This window comes from Equus asinus, chromosome 8, assembly GCF_041296235.1.
Source record: "Equus asinus isolate D_3611 breed Donkey chromosome 8, EquAss-T2T_v2, whole genome shotgun sequence".
Classification (NCBI taxonomy): Eukaryota; Metazoa; Chordata; class Mammalia; order Perissodactyla; family Equidae; genus Equus; species Equus asinus.
Window position 1 is genome coordinate 82,509,874 of NC_091797.1, and position 15,698 is coordinate 82,525,571.

At 43.3% G+C, this 15,698-nt stretch overlaps 1 protein-coding gene across 1 annotated transcript in view; it reads left to right on the forward strand.

The window, feature by feature from the left end:
- The window catches only part of FBXW8 (F-box and WD repeat domain containing 8), a 113,214-nt gene that overhangs the window by 82,759 nt on the left and 14,757 nt on the right, over positions 1–15,698 (forward strand). The window contains exon 8 of the mRNA XM_044776430.2: positions 9,110–9,237. Coding sequence (XP_044632365.2) covers positions 9,110–9,237 — 128 coding nt within the window. The remainder of the gene's footprint in view (positions 1–9,109; positions 9,238–15,698) is intronic.

Below are 15,698 nucleotides of genomic sequence, written 5' to 3' on the forward strand. Positions count from 1 at the left end.
TCTGCCTAGTGCTTCTGCAGCTGCTGTTGGAATTTGGGGCAAGTTACTTAAAATTATTTAAGCCCTAGTTTCTTTGTGCATAAAATTTGTAGAATTTGTCTGTCTTCTTCTTAGTGCTTGTGAAAATCAAATGGAATGATATCCTGAAGGGATTTGTGTGAAAGGCATATCATGATCATTAACAACAGCTCTCAACAGTATCTCTAGTGTTTTTATGTGCAGACATGCTAAGCATCCCTGTGCTGGTACAGTTGTGTGCCGGAGAGTGTTGTTAAAGTTCCTTGTGCCCTCCAGCGTGTGAGGGGGGCAGCTGCGGGGGACGGTCTGCCCTACACCAAAGGCCCTGACTCTTCACTGCAATTTTCCACTCTCCTCCATCGGCTGTCATTTGTTTCAGTCATCTGATTTTAGCAACGTTCTGCCTTGTCCAGTATAACTTGGGACCAGACTAGAAGTTGCCAGGCTAGTGAAGGGAAAATGGATAACCAAGCCAGTGTAATATCCTGAGTTATATGTACGGTGTTAAGGAAGTCTCTAGGCTTACAGAGATATTCACGTTACCAGCATCTCACTTGTAATCTTCCCACTTGAAAAATAGTGTCCAAGTTACCTTTAATTTTAAAGAGTTCATTTCATGGTTTGCAGCCTGTCTTCCTCCCTATATAAAATAGATTTAATAACAACTTTCTTTCTCATGGGGACTGTGATTAGTTACATGTGGTTAATATTTGTGAAGTGCTTTGAAACTGTCCATACTCTTCATTATGGTGAGGCCTGTTGGGAGCATAAAAGGAGGATGTGAGGATTTTCAGCTTTCAGTTGAACATTTGCATAATAATTATAACCTCTTCGTTGGAGTAAATGCTGTGACAGTGAACGTTTCCCATTCATTTCATGTCCCCCTTAACCAGTTCTTTGTAGTTGTATCTCTTTTCCTCATTCTAACACTAAGACAGAGATTGTCTAAAGAGATCCCCGAAGCAAAATGGAGAGCACATTCTGCGTCCTCCACAGAGCAGAGCTGCCCTCCTTATTCCTTGCAGCTCCATGGCTGTGTGGGGGAGAGATTTGGATGGTGTCTGCCTGCATTTGCACCCGAGCGTACTCCTGCTCTCTGGGTCTTTTCAGGCTTAGGTCACAATAGGTGTTGGTTTGGCCTCGCTCTGGTCCTTTGTAGACATCTGCCCACATCACAAAGCCCCACGTTTGGCACAGTCTGTGGTGATTGGCAGTGCCTTCCCGGGCAGAGTCCAGTCCTGGAACAGCGGGGGTTGCAGGTGCATTGGCACGTGATGGTGGGGAGCGCACACGGGCCTTGCCTACCCAGTGCCTGGCGACGCTCAGCAACACCGTCCCATCCCTGAAATATCTGGGCCTCGTGGGCTTGTCACTCCAATTAAAACTTAAACATGAAAGCAGCCCAGGCTGCTTCTCCCTTTGTTCTGCATTGGAGTTTGGACTGTGCCAGAAGCATGTCATGGAAACTGCTGAGGGGGTGCTACGTTTCAGGGATCTGTGCTTGTGTCAGGGGTCCATTTCTTCAAGCTTTACATCTTGCTGGTTGCTGCTGCTAAGTGTACCTGAGAGGCAAGTTTTTGTTTGCCAACAGAAAGTCACCTTTGGGATGGTGGTGAAAGTCATTTTCCACATGTTCACAGTTACGCCTGTTACCAAGCCTCACGCTCTGACTTATCTCTGGCAAGGACTTACAAAATAGTCTCTCTGGCTGATTGTCAAAAATTACATCATATCGGAGTAAACTGCTTTTAAATCAGACATCCATTATTCATGTATATTAACTGCTTTTTTATTTTTTTATTGGCTATTTTGTGTATGATTTACTCTTTTCTCGCTAGCTCCCCCTCCCTCCCCAATTGTCTGTCTTTCTCCTCGTTTTTTTAAATCTTAGCTCATCTGTGAATTTATGGAGGCTGTTCGCTTAGCTTTGTATGTGAACATCGATATGCAGACTCTGCATTTTGTGTAGTGAAATTTTAGTTCACATTTTCATGGTCACATTTATGTTCGTCAGAATAGCAACTTGGGTCATTTCCACGAGTAAATCCTACCCCAAAGACTGAGAGGTCTTTTTCTTTTGTGTCTTTTATTTCTAAAAAATGAGCATGGCTAGTCTTGTACTTCAAGATCTGTACTGAATGAAACTGTACCTCCCACCTATGAAACAGCTAGCGAGGTTGCTGTTGGTGCAACACAAATTGACTTAATGTATTCATTTGTATGCGTGGAACATATCTATACTGTAAGGCCGGTGTGTCGTTCCCGTGTAATCGATAGATACAGGCGGAGATGTGTAGCATTTATTCATTCTTTCATCAAATACATACTGAGTCCCTCCTATGCCAGACTGGGTACAGGTAATCAAGGAAGCCTCTGTTCACTCCAGACCCTAATGCTGCGCATCTGGCATCTTTGTGGGCATGATACATTGCCCTGATTCAGGGCACTTGACTGTTTGGAACAAGAAGGACTAGATACCATTTTCTCTATGTATTTAACCCCAAATCAGCATCGTTGTTGCTGTGTATAGTCAATTTTGTGTCCTTTTGTGCACATTTACCTGCATCTTCCTCTCTTCCTTCCAGCATCTCAGGCTTTTTTTTCTGGAATGATTTTCCGTCATGTAAAAGTATAATTTTTAGAAGTTCTGTTAGTGAGGATCTCTTAGCCACAAGTGTTCACTGTGTTTTTATCCAAAAACCATCTTTATTTCCCCCTCATTCTGAGGTAGTCTTGCTGGTCCTTTGTATTTCTAGGTTGACAGTTACTTTCTCTGTGCCCTTTGCAGAGATGATTGGTTTTGACTTCCATCCATGCCACTGAGAAGTTGGCTATCACTCTGTCAGTCCCTCCTAGGACTCTCTCTTCTTTCGGCTGCCTTTAAGATCTTCTCCTTGTCTTTGGTTTTCTGTGCTTCACTCTTATGTCTCTCGGTGTGGCTTTAGTTGTATTTTCCTGTTGGGATCTTGTGCTTCCTTCCTTTCAGTTGTAGAAAATTCTCAACCATTGTCAAATTTTCCTCTCCCTCATTCTCTCTGTTCTTTCTGTCTGGACCTTAGGTTAGGTGTGTGTTAAACCAACTTTTCTCTCCTCTGTGCTGTTCGTGGCTCATTCATATTTTCCATTGCTGTCTATCTGTATTACATTCTGAATAATTTCTTCAAATCTGTCTTCCAGTTCACCAAATTCTCCCTTGGACTCAAATTACTTTAACTCATCTGTTGATGTTTTTAATTCCTAGAAATTCTCTGTTTTTCAAAGCTGCTTACTCAGTCTAGCTGCTTTTGACCCCTTACCCTCTTTTATTTCTGTCAACATTTTCAGCATGTGTATTTTATATTCTTTACCTGATAAATATCTGATGTCCTTGGAAGTCTAGTCTTCTGTTTGTTTTCTGCCTCTCACTTACGATGAGTTGTTTCCTTCTGTATTTGGGGTTTTTTTTCAATGTGAGCTCATATTTGGCTGATCTTGATTTGTAGATCACCTGAGGGGCCTGGCTTGAGAGCGTCTTCCTCCTGAGAAGATTCTGCCAGGTACCGGGAGGCGTGTTACCAACTTGAAAATGCTTTGATTACTAGGCGTGGGGTTTTTGGCCTCACAGGTGGTCTAAGTCCAAACTGGACCCTGTGCGAGGGCAGATGTGTGATTGCAGACCCTGGGGCAGACAGGTTCCATCCTGAGCTGAACCTGAGGCCAGCGAGTTTCTGGGTCGGCTCTCTTCACCAGTGGACAGACTTTTTTCCTAGCTTGCTTTTCACTGAGTGTATATATAGCCATGTAAGGGCCCCAGCTTTATGCCAAGGTCTCAGTTCTGATGTTCCACTTGGTGCTGGCTGGAAACTTTGCCTCCTGTTTCCACAGTTCTCTGGGCCCCTGACCCTGGCAGAGCAGTGTCCCCAGAGCAGCCCCTGGCCTGAGGGCCACTTCCCTTCCTGGTTCTAGTGCTCTCTTCATTTTTGGCTCCTTGGAATTTCTCTGGTTTCTTAGGAGTTAGAACGTTTGAAGGAAGGTTTGTTCATAGACTGAATCTTCTCCAGCATTTTCAATGTTTGTGAACAGGAGGATTTTCCAGCCGTTCTGGGCTGCTGTGTTGTCAAAGGTGGAACCTTAGGCCTGGATACAGTTTGGGGGTTCTAGAATCTGGCTATTATGGAGAGAGATCTATGGGACCTCCTTCTGTTTTGAGTAGGATGAAGTGGTTCCCTTGTACAAGCCAGCAGCAAGATTAGACATCCAGAAATGGGGGAATGTGTTAAGCCAAAAAAGGGATATCTGAGTCTTTATTATGTGCCAGACTGGTAAGCTCTGGGTTTGCCAAATGTGTACCAGTCAGTCAGTCTACCTGCACTTTCTGAGCGCCCGGCACATACTGGGCCCTTAGTCACGGCTGCAGGAGTGAATGATAGCATTTCTGCCCCAAGGAACTTACAGTCTGAGGCTAGGACAGTGTTTTACAACATGGGGAGTGGCACTTGGTAACAGAGCCTCAGCTGACCTGCTGAAATCACAGTCTCTTGGTGACTCTCCTCCCCTCAGTGGTTGAGAACCACGGGTCTGGGAGAAAGTCAGAGGGAGCTACTGCACGGTTCACAGTTGTACCTTGGGAACACCAGATGAAGTGTGTAGACAGTGAACACCTTCAGCACTGAAAGGAGGGAGTGAACTCTTTGCTAAGAGCACAAAGAGAGCACAGTAAGCTTAATTGGGATGGAAGAGGAGAGAGCATAAGGATTATTTGCTTTATTCTCTAGAGTTCAGCTTCTTATCACGACTTTCCCCTGGCAGAAGGGCAAAATATATGTGTAGTGATAGAGGGTGGGTCATTAGGGATCAGAAAAGGAAGTAGATAGACTTTGTTGTCTCCAAGAATTTCAAGCAAATCTTCCTCCCATGCCTTTTATCTTTTACTCTGCCTCAGTCTACCACAGCATCTCCTAACTTTTGCTCTCTTTGTCACTTCTCTTTTTAAAATGGTGACAGATCATCTCTAATCCGCAGCGCCTCTTTCAGTCCTATAGTCTTGTGGGGAAGCCTGCGGCCACTCCTCACCCCTTGGAGAGGCGGTGCTGGGGTTCTGAGGAGGTGAGCCAGCTGCTCGGGTTGACCTTGGTGGTGGTGTGATGCCTTTGGCAGAAATCGGAGCATGAAGACTCACTGTTTGGGTAAACTTAATCAAAGGACACACAAAGGGAGTTCCTCGCCTCGTCCGGCAGTACATGACCAAAAGCCCGGGTTGCAACGCTCTGTAATCTCTTCATAGTGAGTTCTGTATGCATGTGGTTCCTATTTACTTATGAGGGTAATATCAGTTCCAGGTTTAGAAAACGTTTGCAGTGCCAAATCCAGTTCTCCCTGAGTGAAGGAGGAAGTCGGCCTGCCTTGCACTCCCTCCATTGCAGGGACAGTAGCCTTTTCTCAGCTCTTTCCTTCGTGGTTTGGTTGGAAAGCCAGTCCTGGAAACACTAAATGGTCCAGCCACACCTGGGAGGTGCAGGGCCTGCCTGCACCAGGGCACTTGCTGATGCTTCCCAGATTTTGGGCTGTGCCACTGCCCGCTTCCTGACTACACTGCGGCCCCTGCCGTTACACCACTCGCTGCTGGGACGCGGCTCTAAGGTGGGTCTCCTCAGCGAGGCGAGTACCATGTACGGAGGAACAGGACAGCTGGTGGCCGTGCACCAGCTGGCGAAGAGGTGGAGTGTTTGAGCTGGCAGCAGGCTGCACTTCTGCACATCACCCGCCATCCCTGTTCATCCCAGTGCCTGCTGCAGGCAAGATGAGGAATGCGTATTTGACTGACTGCTGAATGCGTTATAGCATTATTTATTTTGTCTAAAAAATTAGAAACGACCCGAATATCCATCAATATGGAATTATATATCCATAGAAAAACTCTATGTAGCCATTAGAAAAAACAAGATCTATCTATGGTGACTAACAAGGAAAGCACTCTCATGTTATTTCATAGAAAAAACAAGTTCTAGAACAATAATCCCATTCAGAGCAAAGGAAAATTTTATACACACGCACACATACAGAGAGAAACAGACCAAACAGACTTGTCTAGAAGTCGTCCAGCAGTATATGCCCCAGCTGTTCAAGTGGTCATTTCAGAGAGAGTTATACACAAGGCTACCACTTTTTGTTATGTAATTATGTTAGAATTTGTGGCAAGATGTATTATGTTTGAAATTAGAAAAAAGATTTTTTTAGAAATAGATTTCAGAGAAATCTGAATAATCAACCAAATTGAAAGTTAAAGTTCTAAGACTAGGATTTATGGAAATACTTTAAGATCTGTAAGAAGGAAAAACCGAGAACTTTCTGCAAAAGTTCTTTTTAAAGACAATGCTTGCTTCGACCTACTGCCCCTCTAGACCTACCTGGAAGCCAGAAAGAAAGGATAGCCACCCCGTGTACTGTGACTACATGCTGCGTCTCCTGTAGTGATCTTTGCAAAATATCCACCAGTCTTAACATGGTTTAGCCATTTTAGATGATTCTTAAGGAAACATCTGACTCCTATAAAAATTTTCCCTGTAGTCCCTATTTAAGGTCTTTTGTAACATACATGTGGTACTTAAAAGAAAAAATCACAGCAACATCTATTGATTTGGCAGTCACATTAGTGCAGAACATTCTCTCCAAGATTTTAGCTATGGGTAGTTTTTTCCTTCTTTGCAGCCTATCCATACATCTCTGAGAGTGAGTCAAGTGGCCATGGGTTGAGACTCACCCAACTAGGGCAATAAAGAGAAAAATTAGTCTAATGCATGGTCTTAACAAGAGGGAGAGTGTGAGCATGAATAATTAATCTCACTAGTCTGTGGCAATCAGATAAAATGAAGTCCCATTTGCTCAACCTTATTAAAAGAGAGAGAGTGCGGGAGGGAGGGAGGAATGGTAAAGGTCGTTAAGGGACTTGTAATGTGGAAAGACTCGCCTTTGAGCTGGGTAATGTGTTTTCTAATCTCTGTGGTCTTTAACTAAACGTAATGGTAAAGGTGCTCTTCAGATGGTTCTGATTCGTTGAATTATTAAACATTTTAGAAAATACTTGACTCTCGACTACTAACTCGATGTCTTTATGATGAATTTGAGAGTCTTTTTGGAGAGGGGTTAGATCTCACTATATCCCTCAGAGATGATCCATCTCCTTGTCAATAAAGAACTTCTAGAAAAAGTGAAGACCTACGAACTGACTCAGTATCAGAGTTGAATTCTTCTATTTACCTATGGACAGTTTACATTTTAAAGGCCTGCTCCTGCTATAGAAGTTGAAGTATTTTAAAAACGAGAAAATACTGAGTCCAAGAAACCTGTTGAAAGCTCTCTAGTGATACAGAAGTGCAAGATACTACTTTTATAATAGACCATGAGGTTGCTGTTATTACTTTTTTTTCTCCTTTCAGGAGCTGATTTTATGTACTTTTTAGGTTATTCACTGTAGATTGAAGACTTATTTCTATGCTCTTACTTGGAAGAGTAACCTTATTTTGGATATTTTAGAATGTTTGAAATTTTCTCAGTCAGAAACTTTAATTTTTAACTGCATGAAAGTAAAAATAAAATAGTGTTTATGGACTAAGACGCCATTTTTAAGTTTGAAATTGCCCTCTTTCCTTTCAGATGCTGTTGGCAATAGTTAATATTATAGTGTTGTTTTGACTGTTAGGAATTAACAAAGATTCACTCGTTAGAAAGGTGTGTTGACAATGAGATGGATGGTTTTTATGGCGGAAACAATTTACTAACTTCTCACTACTAAAATAAGAATCTGTAGGGGCCGTCCCCATGGCCCAGTGGTTGAGTTCATGCGCTTTGCTTCGGCGGCCCAGGTTTTCACCAGTTCGGATCCTGGACGCGGACATGGCACTGCTCATCAGGCCACACTGAGGCAGCGTCCCACGTGCCACAAATAGAAGGGCCCACAACTAAAATATGCAACTATGTACTGGGGGGATTTGGGGAGAAAAAGCAGAAAAAAGAAAAAAGAAGATTGGCAACAGTTGTTAGCTCAGGTGCCAATCTTTAAGGAAAAAAAAAGAATCTGTATACTGATAAGTGATAAATGTATGGGTTAGCAAGAAAAAGAAAGCACGCCATTTTCATGCACGTGCTAAGTAAGAAAGGAGAATTTCTCTACAAAATACTGATATTGAGATTTTTGAGTTCAGTGATTAATTTTAACCACATGATCAACAAAATAGAATGCATACTCAGAAGTGTGTATGTGTTAATGAGGAGGCTTTTGAACTGAGAATTTTGGGGCAAGGACTGTGTCCTCAGTACCTACAACAGTAACTGACCCATAGCAAGCATTTAATGTTAATCGAATTAAGTTAAATTCAATTACTGAGATTTTTTTAGTAAGAGCCTTTTTTTCTTTTTGCTGGAGGGAAGGCACGGAAGTGTTGAGATGTAATGAATGTGTCATCTGGAGATCAAGGGCACCTTGTTTGCCTCCACAGCGTATGTACAGAGCTTCCTAAAGTTAGCGAGTGGAGAGGACTCAAGAGAGAAATGTTTGGGACTAAGACAGGGTGTTTGGTTTGTAGTTTCATCTGAAGGAATTGTCTGGTGGTACCTTTGCAAGCTTCCTCTCCTTGGGTGCTCATCCTGCTCTTTCTTTTACCTTCTATGGTCCAAATAACTAGGGGAATAAGAGAGAGAAGGCCTGCTGGCTCATCTGCTCGTTCCTGTCTCTCCTGAGCATCCCCAATAATTCTGGAGCAGAGCAGTCAGTGACCCTTCGGTAGTTGCCGTGCCTCTTTTCCTCTTAGAAAACTGGGATACCTAATTTCCCCATTCGGCATTTTTCTTTGTGCCCTATGAGTTTGTTTGCACCTTGACCTGAGAAACTCTTTGAGTTTTTCTTTATGTTCTTTTGTACTTCCATTTGTCATTTTAATAGCCATATCCCTTTACTGTCATTACCTGGAGAAGGTCAGGGTGTTAAGCGGCAGAACACCTTCCTTAGCAGGAGCTGAGTTGTCGTGCTCATGCCCTGGACGGTGCTGAAGTGAGAAGTGTTGCGTTAGGTCTGCTGTATGTACTGTGCACCCATGTCTTTTTCTTCCTCCACCAGATCCTGGTGTACAGCCTGGAAGCAGAACGCTGCCTTTCGAAGCTGGGCAATGCACTTGGTGACTTCACTTGCGTCAACCTGCGGGACAGCCCTCCCAATCTCATGGTCAGTGGCAACATGGACAGGAGGTATGTCTGAGTACAAAGCAGCATTTTGTAGCCACAGCAGCTTCCGTTGAGGCCTTGCCCCTCAGCCTCCGCTGCGCTCACTCATCTCCTCTACTGCTCACACTCCTCAGTTCTCACTCTCCAGCTTTGCCCACCTGAGTTCAGCCCTGATCCCGTAAATACCGTCTCTGTGAACTTGGAGAACAAAGTCTTGTATTAGGTAATAGTTGGATAGAGCTGTGTCTCTGCCTCGTTTCTGAAACACCATGGGAAGGTTGTCTTTTAAGCCATTTGGTGGACGCAGTTGGTGGAAGGTCCAGTGAGACCACTCAGAATATCTGTTGTCCCCCTGCTGCAAAATTTGTTTGGCATTTAAAAGCTCACTTTCTAATATTAAAAACAATAACCTAAGGGATGAATCATGTTCAACAAAATAGGGTTGCCTGCCAAATGATGTCAAGAGTGTATTTCAGAACACTATGGCGTCCCTCTGGTGATGGGGGAAAAAAGAGACTTCATGTGAACAGATTCCAGTTTCTATTTAGCTGATTAGCAGTCTTCTCTTTAACGCACTGGCTTAGGGAGTCGGATTTTCCCCGTACAGGGTCCAGTGCCAGCCACGGACGCTCCAGGAGCCATCAGCGTGAAAGGATTAAAAGTGTTTGAAAAGACCCTCTGAGTCCAAATTTTAGGTTTTTTCCCTCCCTGCGCCCTCTCCCCCTGTTTTTTCCTTTTTCTTTCTTTCTTTCTTTTTTTGGCTGGTTATCTGCCGTGTCTGATCCAGTGCCCTGGAGAGAGGTAGCATGGCTGGAGGCCAGGGTCTGCGGCGCCCCCTCCCCCGGGCCCGGCCCTGGGCTGCAGGTGGCCGGCTGTTTGGTGGGGGGTTCAGATTGTGAGGCGGGTACTCCTTCTTGCCAAATCCCAGACCTCCGTGGCATCAGGGCAGCAGCTTGCAAAAATAATGATTTTGTCAAATAAGATTTCCAGCTCCTGACCTTCACCCCTCTACTGCCTCCTTCCTTTAGTGAGTACGCTTTATTGAAAGGAAATACTCGATCATTTTTTCTCAAGGTCTCCTAAAATGGCTGATATTTCCAGTGCTTGAGAATTGAACTCCCCAGTGTATGTCCAGGCAGTTTTTCTCTTTAAAACAACTAGGCTGATAAGTAGCCCCACATGTGGCACAGCAAATGCAACAAATCGGTTTGTAGTTTTACTTGCACATTTTCGTTTCTAGACTGAGCTGTACAGAGCCTCCAAGCTTATGGGATAGGATCTCCCCACAGGGACCTAGCGGCTACTCGCTTTCCAGGAGAGCAAATGCAGAGGGCTTTTTGGGGCATCCAAATGGAAGAGTTTGGGATTGTAGGTTATGCTTCAGAGTTTGTTTACAGCATGAGCATTTACGTGTTCAGCTATAGCTCGGTTCACAGGAAACCATGGTGTTCAAGAGAAGAGACCTCAGTTTTCTGCCTAACTTAGTTCGGTTAGCTCTGGAAGCACAGTTAAAGCCAGATTGTCATGACCACTGTCAGCCGAACATCGTACCGTCAGTTAGAAGAGCTCTATAGCCAGTAAAGCTGACTTTTTCCTCTGGAGCAGGGCTGCCTGCTTCCATCCCCTTTGCTGGAAGAGGAGCTAAGTTCTCAGTGGAAGAGGGCTCTCTGGTCATTTTGAAGTCTAGATTTAACCATGTTAAGTCCATTTTATTAGTAAACTAATGTTATGTTTTTTTAAACCCTCTGTCTCAATGGATGAAAAGAAGAGACTAGTGACTTGGAGTTGGGGAGGGGCTATCCAAAGTGGCCTTTGATCAGGGCACTCCTCGATCTGTGTGCTGGCCGTTTGACCACTGCTGGTATGTCAGGGGCTCGCCGTCACATAGAAGATTGTTGCTTATGAATCAGAATAGCAGTGTTAGCAATATGAATTTGAAACACAGGGGTTAAATTGTATCTCTGGAAAAGGAAGGAATGAGGAATCTAGACTTTTAAATGTAGCAGAGGGGGAGTCTGGTGGTTTTTCCCTAAAGGCCTTAATAGCTCTGAGTAGGATCTTGTTCGAGATGCACACCCAAGCTCGTACAGCTTACGTTTTATTTCAAAAGTGGGAGTAAGGGGCCAAATACTATGAAGGGAATTATGTCCTTGGCTGTCACTTAATGGCTGATGCAATTAAGAAACCCTGGAACTTCCTTTTTTTATTTAAAAGCCTGGATTTCCACTACATTCTCTTAGTACTTTATAAATAATTTGAGAATTAAATGGACTCTAAAGATAAATAAAAATGTGCAAGGTTAAGACAAAAATAAAGTAAATTTTTATTGAAGTAAGGAAATCAGTTTGAGTTAGTTTGCAAACATGGGTGGAATTTTGCAAGGAATTTTGTTGGGGGGGAGTGGGGGAAAATAGGCTGGAATTAAAAATGAAAAAATAGCTCACCTAGCCTGTCACCTTTTCCAGAAAAAACAGAGGATAAATAGAGTCTGATGAATATTAAGAGAATGATTAGGGTAGAGACCGAGTTATTGTTGGTTTGTGCTTTCCCTTGCTGGGCGGGAAGGGCTGTACAGTGCAGGGCGTGGGGTGGGGGTGGCGCTGCACAAGAGTTTAACACTGGATCAGTGAGTTTTTCTAAACGCGTGCTCTGTCTTTTCCCGTTGAACCAAGAAGAAATAGCAGCGAGTGGTGTCGGAGGGGGAGTGGTGTGCATCAGGGTAGGACTGGCTGCGTGCGTCTGCTCTCCTTGCCTCAGTACCTGCCCAGTGCTCGCTGAGTGCTCAGCACTATGCTCTGTCTTTATTTTAACATGCAGTTTTCTTTTCTTTCTTTCTTTTTACATTTTCATATATGTGAAATCAGGATGTGTCCTTTACAATGGCATCTTAAAATTAATTGGCAGCACTTTAAAATGTTACGTAAAGTAATGGTGCTTCTTACGATTAGTGGTGTTTTCAATTAAATGAAAGTATGTATTTGTTTAATGAAGGCAAAAACAAATAGCTTAGGAATTAGAACATTTAGCAGAAGCTTGAATGGGTTACGAAGAGAAAGTCTGCAGGAAATAGATCACTTTGTTTCTTCTTTAGTTTCACCTCTGTTTGGAGTTCACTGAGCATTTAGAATCTGTAAATTTATGTTTTCCACAAAACGTAGGAAGTTTTCGGCCATTATTTCTTCAAATATTTTTTCTGCACTAATCCCTTTCTCCTTTCCTTCTGGGACTCCGGTGATGTCAGTGTCAGACCCTTTGATATTGTTCCCCAGTCATTGAAGCTCTGATCATTTTCTTTCCTAATTGTTTCTGTTCTTCAAATTGCATAATTTCTGTTGAGCCCATCCAGTGAATTCTTCATTTCAGATTTTGTAATTTTTGGTTCAAAATTTCCATTGAGTTCTTTTTCATAGTTTCTGTTTCTCTGCTTAGAGTGTCATTCTTTGCTTATCATTTTATCTTTACCTCTTGAAATACAGTTACAATCACTGCTTTAAAGTCATTGATAATTCCAAAAATCTGGGTTATTTTAGGGTTGATACCTGTTCATTGTTTTTTCCCTTGAGAATGGGTCAGATTTTCCTGTTTTTTGGGGGAGAGGGGGTAATGTCAAGTAATTTGGGGTCATATCCCACACATTTTGAATGTTATGGTGTGTCCACTTTGGGTCCCACTACACAGTCGTCTGGAGAACGTTGAGATTTTCTTTAAGCTGGCCGTCACCTGGTCAGGTTCCGACTGCAGTGCTGTCTTGCCTTCTGTGGGTGGTGATTCCAGTGTCAGGTCAACTTCCAGAGCCTTCGTTTGCTTCTCCAGCCCTGTCCTGCACACGGGCCACTCACAGGTTGGTCTGAGGTGGCAGCGGTTTCTTCCGTTTCACCTGTCTTCTCAGAGCCTTCGCTGTACTGCTTGTATCTGTCCTGCGCAGCTGAGACATGAGCCTGGGATCTGTGTGCAGTCATACACTGTATGATGGGCTCGCCTTCTCCAGTTTCCTCTTCTCTTCATCCCTATGCTTTCCAGCCTTCAGAGGCTCCTTTCCCTGGGCCTCTGACCTGAACATGGGTTTCTCTCAGAGTTTTACCTGCCTGCATCACTTCCACCGTGTGGCTCTGTGACTAGGGACCTCCTTTGGGGCAAAGGCACAGAGAAAGAGGGGGAAACCCCACAGAGACCCCCTGCACACATTCTTTGGGCAGGGACCCTTTCCTTGGTTCTTGAGGAAGATGGAGTTTCTGCTGAAGGTTCGCCCCGTCAAGTCCTGTACCACCACACAGCTCTGCTGTTGGAGCTCGCACTCAGGGCAAGTCTCTGGGGGGAGATGGGAAGCCTTGCCCCATGTGGCCTCTTCCTCCACAGCCCACCATGTTGAGTAACTCTCCGGAGTCCTCAGGTATTTGCTGTTGGCGTTTTGTGCAGAGGTTTTGGTTGTTGGCAGCAGAAGACAGAGGCAGTAGTGGGCTGTCTCCATCTTGGTCAGAATCAGAACTCCCACTTTCTTTTAAATGATTTAAATAAATACCATAGCCGGCAGTAGAGGGCTGAATTAGTTGAGGTCCCTTCCCATTCTGTTGCTGTCAGTCTTCTCTGTGATCTGCTCATTCCTTTCCTGGGAAATCCAGGATCTGGAATGGAGAAGCGTATCAGTGCTCTGCTGGGGAGAGTCAGAGTAGGAGTTAGTGGTCAGGGCACGTCAGGCGGCTGGTGGGCTGCCAGGGCAACATTCACCAAACCAACAGAGCCCACTGCCTTTTTCTCCCTGTAATCTCAAGTGTATTTTTAAAAATTTTAGCAGCTTTATTGAGATAAAATTCACTGCCTACAATTCACCAATTTAAATTGTACAGTTCAGTGTAAAGTTCACAGGGTTGTGCACCCATCACCAAGTCAGTTTTAGGACATTTTCATCACCCCAGATAAGAAACTATTAGCAGTCACTCTCCATTACCCCCAACCTCTGCAGCTCTAGGCAACCAGTAATCGACTTTCTGTCCCTATGGATCTGTTTTGGACAGTTCATATAAATGGAATCATATAATATGTGACGTTTTGTGGCTGGCTTCTTCCACTTAGAATCATGTTTCCAAGATAAACATGTTGTAGCCTAAATCACTACTTAATTCTTTTTTTATGGCCAAATAATATTCCATTGTATGAATATACTACATTTATTTATTCATTTATTAGTCAATGAACATTGGGTTGTTCCTACTTTTTGACTATTATGAATAATGCTGCTTTGTTCAAGTAGAAATTTTCTGTGTATGTGTGAGGAAGATTGTCCCTGAGCTAATATCCTTGCCCGTCTTCCTCTACTTTGTATGTGAGATGCCGCCACAGCATGGCTTTGACGAGTGGTATATAAGTCTGCCCCTGGGATCCAAACCTTGGGCCACCAAAGTGGAGCACATGAACTTAACCACTATGCCACCGGGCCAGCCCCATCAAGTACAAATTTTTGTGTAGACGTATGTTTTCAGTTCTAAGTATGTATATACTTAAGAATGGAATTACTAGCTTATATGGTAACTCTATGTTTAACTGCTTGAGGAACTCCCAGCCTCTTTTCTAAAATGGCTGTACCATTTTACATTCCCACCAGCAGTGTATGAGGGCTCTAAATTCTCCACATCCTCACCAGTACTAGCTGTTGTCTCTGCTTATAGCTGTCCTAAACGGTATGAAATGATATCTTGTTGTGGTCTTGATTTTCATTCTCCTGATGGCTAATGATGTTGAACATCTTTTCCTGTGTTTTTTGGCCTCTTTGGATAAATGTTTATTCAGATCTTTGGCCCATTTTTTAATTGGGTTGTCTTTTTGTTTATTGACTTGTAAGAGTTCTTTATGTATTCTGGATACCAATCCCTTATCAGATATAATTTATAAATATTTTCTCCCATTCTGTCAGTTGTATTTTCACTCTCTTGATGATGTCCTTTGAAGCAAAAGAGGTCTTAATTTTGATGAAGTTCAATTTATCTGTTTTTTCTTTGTTACTTGTGTTGTTGGTATTATATTGAAGAAGCCATTTCTAACCCAAGTCGCAAAGATTTACTCTTAAGTTTTCTTTAAGGAATTTTTGTAGTTTTGGCTCTGACGTTGAGGTCTGTGATGCATTTGGAGTTAATCTTGGTCTGTGACGTGAGGTGGGAGTCCAACCTCGTTCCTTTGCCTGTGGATATCTAATTGTCCTAGCATCATCTGTTGAAAAGACTATTCTTTCCCCATTGAATTGTCTTGGCACCACTGTTGAAAATCAATTGACCATAAAATCGAGAGGTTATTCTAGGTATACTCATCTGATTAAAATTTGAAATGATATCAAGCTAAATGTTTCTGTGTTTCCAGTTTGGGATCATGTGCCTTATTATTTTGGTGTTATATGTACATCATCTTATTGTCTGCAGTTAGTATCATGGGCTGGCTCGTTATGGATCGCAGAATGTTCAGTCTAGCAGAGCCCTTCAAGACCATCTAACGCTGGC